Below are 9,101 nucleotides of genomic sequence, written 5' to 3' on the forward strand. Positions count from 1 at the left end.
AGAAAAATATGAAATTTTATTTATAACTTTTTTAAAATTGTGGGCAGTAGTTTATTTTATTTTTTTACCAAATAAAAAAGGTGTTCATTGCTAACATACATTTTCATGAAGGAAAAAAAAATAGCATTTTTATTTCGTTGGAATCTATTTAAATCTAGAAACAAATAAATAGGCTTCGTGCCTCCACAAAACATTAAGGTTGCTATTTATTTATTTTATTTTTTTGAAAACTAACATGTTTAATTATATAAATATCAAGGATTAAAAGAAGAAGATAGACGACAAAAAACTGACCGTCAGGCTATTTTAAATAGCAAAATCAATCATCGTAAAAACACCATTTATATAAACTTTTTTTTTTTTTTGAGCAAAGACCATTTATATAAACTTAAGAAACAAAGTAATTGAAATTGTAAAATTGCTTGTTAATTGTGAAAGTGAAACAAGTGAAACAATACAAGTATCTTTTCATGTCAACAAGCGCAGCAAGTTTTTTTTTTTTTGGTTACATGGCTAAAGTGAAAGAAAAAGAAACAAAAGACAAGCTGAAAAGTAAAAGTCAAGGCTAGCGCCTTATGAAACAGGTTCCTAATTCATCCGTCTTTAACAGAGGTAGTAGGTCCTCCGGTGGTGAAGAATGGATGTACAGCTCAACATCATTAAAAGCTCCAAGCTTTGCCATGAAATCCGCACACTGATTACCTTCTCTAAGCGAATGAAGTAGAGAGTAGGGTCCTGAGCTCATGAGGTCTTTAATATTTTGTATAAGCACAGCATAAACATGAAAGCGATTTAACTCTTCCGTAATGAGGTTGACAGTGAGAATGGAATCCGAGTAGCAAGTCACCTCGCCTAGGTTGCGGCTAGTAGCTAACTTCAAACCTTGATAGAGTGCCGTAAGCTCCGCAAAGAGGATGTCTTGAGAGTGACTGATGTATCCGAAAAAGGCAGCTATGTATGTGCCAGAACTGAAGCGTAAAACACCTCCATAACCTGCACGAATAGGGGCGCCGCTACAGCTGCCATCAACATTCAAAATTGTGCCTGTAATGTTGTTATTATTCCATCGAATTAGCCTAGGAGAAGCGCAGCAAGTTTTGATAAACGGTAACGCAACAAGTTTTAACACGTGTAATTAGATATGTCTTATTTTTCTTCTTCAAGGAATTGGACATGTTTAGGAGCCAAAGAAAACTAGGTTGTCTTGTGGTCTCTAGTCAAACATGTCTTGCTGATTTGTACACAGAATGAGAATCCTCACAATAATCGTATTGTCTCAAATTTTGTTATGCTATATTAGGGTTAAGGGCAAACACGAACGTCTCCTCTTTTTATTATAAACTACTTATTTTATAAAATTAGTTAAATTTTAAGTAAAATTATACATATAGATGTTTTTTATTAAAAATTACACCAACAATATATTGTAAAAAAACAGAGTAATAGAAGAAGACATAGGCTTTGTTTGATAAATAATAGTTAATAGATAATAATCAAACCTAAAGCAGATAACTGATAAACTAATTTATATGTAATAAATTAGATGATTGAATTTGCAGTGTTTGACAAAATTAACAATTGAATTATGTAATAAGTATAAAATAACATTCCACATTCATCTTAACATTCCACATTGTATTTCTACTTTGATCAATAATGAAAAGCTATAAGCTTCTTTCCGTCAAAAAAAATAAAGAAAATATATTTAATTAATACATAATCTTTTTCAATTAAAACTAAGTAGGATAAAATTGAGATAAAAAAATAAAATAAATTATAAGCTTTAAACTATACACTAATTGAATTAACTTATTAAAATACACTAAACTATTATAAATAAACTATAAGCTTATAAGAAAGTTAGGTTTAACAGACAAGTTTTCTTAGTGAAATGAGTTTATAAAACATATAAGCTATAAGCCCAAATTTGTGATTTTTTAGTGGCAAACGTAATATAGAAAAATTAATTTTTGTTTGATTATTTGAAATCTCATACAAAAAATTAAGAGCTTCATCTCTCTTGTTCCTCATCCGATTGTCGTTCACACCCAAAACCTCTTCCACAAAAATCACCACAACCCACTTCACAAGTTTCAATTTTTCGTTTCTTTCTCTCATCACTCTCTTCCAATGTTACCTTTAGAGTACCACTTTCATTATCGATCTCCTTTAACCCATCAAAATTCACATAACCAAACATGTCAATTTTCCCGCGTAAATTCTAGGGTTTGTCCCAACCCACGTCGTTTTATTCCTTCTTCATGTCGTTTTCAATCTTTACCAAACAATTCACGAAGATTTGGATTGTGGGTCAACGAAAGATCCACAGGATGGGTTTGTCGATCCACCAGTGAAACAGATTCAGAGGAAAAACCGGTTGTTGATGATACCGGTTCAGGGAGCAACGGTTCAGACCGGAGGAGGGAGAGCCAGAGTAAAGATGGAAAGTGGCGGTGGAGGTGGCCGGAGTTTCGGTGGCAGCCGTTAGTTCAAGCACAGGAGATTGGTGTTTTGATATTGCAGCTAGGATTGATGGTTTTTGTAATGAGGTTGATTCGGCCCGGAGTTTCGTTACCTGGGGCGGATCCTAAGGTTTTAACAACTTTTGTGAGTGTGCCTTATAGTGAGTTTTTGAGTAGAGTTAATGGTAATGAGGTGAGGAAAGTGGAGGTTGATGGGGTGAATGTAATCTTCAATTTGAAGGGTGGTGTTGGAAATGTTGGTGATGGTGAAGTGTATGAATCAGAGTCTTTGGTGAAGGGTGTTGTACCAAGTAAGAGGATAGTTTATACTACAACAAGACCAAGTGATATTAGAACTCCTTATGAGAAGATGTTGGAGAATCAGGTGGAGTTTGGGTCGCCCGATAAACGTTCTAGTGGATTCCTTAACTCTGCATTGGTAAGCATTTTGATTGAATTAATCCTTCTTAGCTAACCTTTAATAAGTTGATTAGGTAATAGGTAATCACACTGTTGTTAATTAATGGAACTCTAGAATTAATTGGTGAGGATATGTTGGACTGATCATAACCTAATCGCTTATTTCGATTTGTACTTAGTTACATGTTTGCTGTTTGTTATGTTTTTTCCAACTGATTGTATTGCATGAGAGTGGAGGTAAGTGATTAGAAGAGATTATCAATTATCACTGACCATAGTAGTTTTTAATAGAAATAGAATAGATAATTGATATATTTTTTTTATTTATTTTTGTGTTTGAAATTTTAGATATAAGTAATAGGCTAAACTTCACTTTTCGCCCTCTAAGTTTTAAAATGTTGCGATTTTGGCCCCCTATTAAAAAAAATAGCAAAAGTGACCCCCTATGTTTAGGGAAATATGCTCTTTTGACCTCCTAACGTAAGAGAAATATGTTTTTTGACCCCTTATCTTTACAAAAAGTTGCGATTATGGCCCCTTTTTTGGGACACGGCGTCTTCTCAGCAATTTTGGGATGAAGGGGGCCATAATTGCCATTTTTTTAATAAGGGGCCAATATCGCAACATTTTGAAACATAGGGGGCGAAAAGTGCACTTTAGCCTATATACCTAAGCTAAATTTACTAGGGGTTTGTTTGGATTGAGGGCTTTGGAGGGGAGGACTTACTTTTCATTTTTAAATTATGGACACTATAAAATGTTCTTTGGAAATAATTTAAGTGTGATTGAAATATTATATGATCACTTACCATGTTGTTATTTAATTTTTGAAAAATATCAAATATATTTCAAGATATAGACTTAGCCCTCCAAAACCCTCCTCCCAATAACACACACCCTTAGGTTTTGGAAGGGAAGGGAGGGCTTCAGAATGAAGGAAGGAGCAAATGGAAAGAATGTAGAGTTTTGGATATATTAATTATTTAATTATAAGCATTAATTTATTATTCTTTAAAAAAAAAAAAATACTCTTTCAAAAAATGTGCAAGATTTTCCATTTTCCCACCCCCAAAGCCCTAGAGTTTGAGGAGGTTGATGCTATAAATGGATATCAAGGGTCTCATTATTTTGAGAAAAAATAAATAAAATTTTTGCTTCACTTTTAAGAACAGAATCTTGAAAAACAGAGTGAAAACAAGGTGATAGATTTGTAGTAAAAGTAAAAACTAAAAAATGAAAACATGAAACATTTAATGAAACTAAACTGACCCCAATCTATTATAGTTCTAGCTATTTTCATCCCCTCCCTTTCTTCAGTTTCCTGTGTTTGGAGAAGGCTTGTGATTTGAAGCATAATTGTTTCATTGTGGTATGTTCATTTGTCTGGAAATACTTGTACGACTTTTCAAGGATAATAAGAACTATGATTCTTTATCATGCTGCAATCTTTTTACCAAGTCCTTTAAAACTGTTAATGTTCAAAATCAATAGCTATTAGAGGTGTAAGAACTCTTACCAGTTCTTATTATGAATTGTAAGATACAAATCACAACACTAATAAATTAAAAATGTCATTTTTTAAGTTAAAAAAACAAGTGACATAATAAAATTATAAGGTATATATGAACCTCAAAATAATTCAATATTAAAGCCATATAACAAATGAAAAAAATCTTCAACAACTTTTATGAGTGTGCCTTATCGTGAGTTTTTGGGTAGGATGAATGGTAATGAGGTGAGGAAAGTGGAGATTGATGGGGTGAATGTAACGTTCAAGTTGAAAGGTGGTGTTGGAAATGTTGGTGATGGTGAAGTTCATGAATCAGATTCTTTGGTGAAGGGTGTTGCACCAACTAAGAGGATAGTTTATACTACAACAGAGCCGTGATATTAGAACTCCTTATGAATAGATGTTGGAGAATGAGGTGGAGTTTAAACAAAGATGTTAGTCATTTAAACACCCAAAATCAATTTTGACACAAAATATCCAAACAACATATTTTAAACAAATCACTTTTGTGGTGAAGGTATCCAAACATAAATAATTTTACATTAAACTCACTTTTAATCAAAATCAATTCTACAAAATCAATTCAATCAATATCAATTCTAGCCACCGCATAACCAAACACACGCCTAGCCATTTTCTTACCCTTCTCCCTTTCATCAATAGCTATTAGAGGTGTAAGACCATTTTAACAAGTTCTTATTATGAATTGTAAGATACAATACTAATAAAACTGTCATTTTTAAGTAAAAAACAAATGACACAATAAAGTTATTAGCTGATTGATATATCATATATGAACCTCAAAATAATTCAATATTAAAGTCATGTAGCAAAGGAAAAAATAAAAGTGGTTGATTATATAAAGTTGAAAAGAAAAAAAAAAAGTAGTTGTTATCTCTGAGTTTAGGTAGTCATTCATTAGATCGGATCAAGATTCATCATAGTGAATCGGGATTTAAGATGATATTCATGTCCAAATAGATAGATATACACTAGAGATTCATATAGATTGGAATTAATTTAGTATCAAATCGAGATATGTTTCACATGTATTGTAAGACACTGATCACGATGATAATGCCCCATTTTAATTTATCAATTCTTGAAAAGTTTGTTTAAAAGAAGCTAAGTTTTATATAGGCTTAATAAAGTGAGTATGCATACACCAGGCATAAGCAAAGAACCTTTTTAAATTTGTTAAACAAAGCATGTTGTAGTTTTTTTTTCTTTTTTTGAGAGATAGCATGTTATAGTTGTGATCAGGTTATGTTAACTCTAACTAATACTAATATCATTAATGTGAAATAAATATCAAGCTTCCTTTGTACATTTGATGTATCAATTTAATGAATCACTGGTTCATAATATTCACCTTATTTTAATTCGTTACAAATTTCCATGGTTGTTTCGCAGATAGCCTTGTTTTATGCTGCTGCGCTTGCAGGGCTTCTCCAACGATTCCCCGTAAACTTTTCTCAGGTTTGAGTTTGCATTACGGACCCATTTTGATTTATTGGGCCTTCCCATTCAATTGTGTTCCTACAGTTTTGAAACTATATTTTTCTAAATGATTATATGCTGTTTGCAGCTTACTGCTGGTCAGATTCGGAATCGCAAATCAGGTACTTCCAGTACAAAGTCATCTGAACGTGGTGAAACAGTCACTTTTGCTGATATTGCTGGTGTGGATGAGGCTAAAGAAGAGCTGGAAGAGATTGTGGTAGGCCCTTCTCTCATCATTTTCAGCACTTACAGTCAAAAGGGTGTTTTGAAGGCCTTCTATTGTACAACTTAGTCATTTATTTTCATTTTCAATCTTCTGGTGATCTAGGGAAGTTTTTTTTATTATGATGATTTTCACTTTTCAGGAATTTCTTCGAAATCCAGATAGATACACACGACTTGGTGCTCGTCCTCCTCGCGGTGTTTTATTGGTAAGTTGTGCATAACTTCTCAGAAAGGAATTAGATTTTTGAAATTTGAATGGGTTGATCTGCAACTAACGTTCAGCAGAATTGCCTACCGTGTTATATTCATTATCATATTTTAGTAATTTATTCAGTTGCAATCAACTTTAGAATATTTTGTTTGACTAACCTATGTGCATGTCATAGGTAGCTCTAGGAATAAATCCTTGAACTATTTTTGCTCGTGTCTTTTCTGAAAGTTTGAGCTAGTGTCTGTTTGGAGTGACTTATTTGAGCTTACCTACTATAAGAACTTGTGAGACTGTTTGAGAGAGCTTATGAAAACAACTTATGACATATCCATAAGCTATTTTTCAGCATATTTCCACAAATTTTCCATGATAGCTTATGAAAACAGCTTATAGCTCATATGAAAATAGCTTAACTTTATTTAATCTTTTGTTATAAAAATAGTTTATACATTAAACACTTATATGATATGTGTGTATATAAGTGCTTGATTAAGTTATCTAAACAGGGCCCTAGTGGTGTATCACGCAATTTGATGAATTTTAACATTGTTTTGGATTGAGTGGTAGGCCGTAAATATCTGTTGATTTATCTTACAGGTGGGCCTTCCTGGGACAGGCAAGACTCTATTAGCAAAGGCTGTGGCTGGGGAAGCTGATGTGCCATTTATAAGTTGTTCTGCTAGTGAGTTTGTAGAGTTGTTTGTTGGCATGGGTGCCTCTCGAGTAAGAGATCTCTTTGCAAGGGCAAAAAGGGAAGCTCCATCCATAATATTTATCGACGAGGTATAAAAATGTATTCTCTTGTTGCATGGGAATTTTATATCCCGGCTCACGATTCGGACAACACTCCATGGGATGATTTAGTTCAAACATCTGTTGTTAATGTTAAACCAATCAGAGTTTATTTTGGTATGCAGATAGATGCTGTCGCCAAAAGTCGTGATGGAAAATTTCGCAATGTCGGCAATGATGAACGAGAGCAAACTTTGAATCAGTTGCTCACTGTTAGTATTCCCTTGACATTGCTCATTTCTTTCAAATGTAAAAAAATATTAAAAAAAAAGATCCTACTATCCATATGAGGCTAACAAGCTAAATTAACAATGCAGGAGATGGATGGGTTTGACAGCAATTCTGCAGTGATAGTTCTTGGAGCTACTAATAGATCAGATGTCTTGGACCCTGCTATTCGCCGTCCGGGAAGATTTGACCGTGTAGTTATGGTATGTATTCAATATCAGTACACTACCTCCTTTATTTTGACTTGCATGCAAACGGGCACTAGTGTGTCTGTCTGTCCGCATTTCTCGATTAAATTTATCGATGTTTCAAAATTCTACATGATTATTTATAAATAAAAATTTAGTTATTTGATTGGGCAAAGAAGGATAAAATTGTAAATAAGAAAAAAGGGCTACACCAAAACTTGGTATCCTTATATAGGTTTAGAATACCAAAATACTGATATTGAATTAGCTATGAATTCTTGACTCTGCATATCTGTAATGAACTTATGAAAATTCTTCTTAGGTGGAAGCACCTGATAGGATCGGAAGAGAAGCAATCCTAAAAGTTCATGTTTCCAAAAAAGAACTTCCTTTAGCCAAGGATGTGTGCCTTGGCGACATTGCTTCTATGACCACTGGTTTCACTGGGTAATTCAGCTGTTTTTTAACTCTCATTTTTCTTTGAATACATAAATATTGGATATTGATTTGACACATGTTATATTGTTACAGAGCAGATCTCGCAAACCTAGTAAACGAGGCTGCTTTACTAGCTGGAAGACAAAGTAAATCTGTAGTAGAGAAAATTGATTTCATTCATGCTGTAGAAAGATCAATAGCTGTAAGTCATACTCACTGTGGTATATAATTGACTGAATTTGGTCTTTTGTTTATTTTTAACGTTTCTGTTAGATATAGGACTCGTAAGGGCATAAGTTATAGAATATTAGTTGTTTATTTAATATATTAATTAGTTACATAGTAACTGCTATCTGAAGAACTTCTATGTAACTGCTATAGGGAGTTAGTATTATAAATAAAGATGCAGAGGAAAAGGGAGGGCATTGGGTATTTTGTATGTGGGTTGGTTTGGGAGAGACTAGGCTCTCTAATTCCTAGAGGTTGGTTACTTTTCTGCAGTTACTTTCCTATATCAATAATAAAACATCATTCGCTTATTATTATGCAATAATCTCCCAAATACCATAGATTTATCAGTGATATTTATTCACATCTGAACCAGTATCCAACAGTTTTTTTATGCATCTAATTGTTTACACGTGTATGTTAAATTTTTCTATGAAACAGCAAAATAATAAATTAAATTTAGTTTGCCAATCAGTTGTTGTGGTGAAATTGAATCAAGTTACTTGTTTTAGGGCATAGAAAAGAAAACTGCCAAGTTGCAAGGAAGTGAGAAAGCTGTTGTTGCACGGCATGAGGCTGGTCACGCTGTAGTAGGTACTGCAGTTGCAAAGCTTCTTCCTGGACAACCACGTGTTGAGGTAAACTCTTTGAAGATTCTCAATTATTAGCTTCTTCAAAAATGCTACTGCCAGTACAAATATGTGGATTCAGCTTGTGTATATGTACAACTACTTGGTTCTTTGGAATTCATTTTTAATAAGCTGTATTGTGTGTTTTCAGAAATTAAGTATATTGCCAAGGTCAGGAGGGGTTTTGGGATTTACTTATACTCCGCCAACAAATGAGGATAGATATTTGCTATTCATTGACGAGTTGCATGGTCGCTTGGTGACCCT

At 33.4% G+C, this 9,101-nt stretch overlaps 1 protein-coding gene across 2 annotated transcripts in view; it reads left to right on the top strand.

Annotated features, from left to right (window-relative positions):
* Positions 1-1,966: 1,966 nt before the first annotated feature.
* LOC25490810 (phosphomethylpyrimidine synthase, chloroplastic) overlaps positions 1,967-9,101 on the top strand; it is a 20,056-nt gene continuing 12,921 nt past the window's right edge. Inside the window, exons 1-11 of one of the 2 annotated variants that reach the window (XM_013604712.3) lie at positions 1,967-2,901; positions 5,806-5,871; positions 5,981-6,112; positions 6,261-6,326; positions 6,929-7,114; positions 7,249-7,335; positions 7,441-7,554; positions 7,862-7,986; positions 8,071-8,179; positions 8,718-8,843; positions 8,986-9,101. The exon at positions 8,986-9,101 is cut by the window's right edge and continues 208 nt beyond it. In XM_013604712.3, the coding sequence (XP_013460166.1) occupies positions 2,131-2,901; positions 5,806-5,871; positions 5,981-6,112; positions 6,261-6,326; positions 6,929-7,114; positions 7,249-7,335; positions 7,441-7,554; positions 7,862-7,986; positions 8,071-8,179; positions 8,718-8,843; positions 8,986-9,101 (1,898 nt within the window). In that variant the 5' untranslated portion in view covers positions 1,967-2,130. The remainder of the gene's footprint in view (positions 2,902-5,805; positions 5,872-5,980; positions 6,113-6,260; positions 6,327-6,928; positions 7,115-7,248; positions 7,336-7,440; positions 7,555-7,861; positions 7,987-8,070; positions 8,180-8,717; positions 8,844-8,985) is intronic. The other variant, XM_024779200.2, reaches the window with a different exon arrangement.

Source organism: Medicago truncatula, chromosome 3, assembly GCF_003473485.1.
Source record: "Medicago truncatula cultivar Jemalong A17 chromosome 3, MtrunA17r5.0-ANR, whole genome shotgun sequence".
NCBI lineage: Eukaryota > Viridiplantae > Streptophyta > Magnoliopsida > Fabales > Fabaceae > Medicago > Medicago truncatula.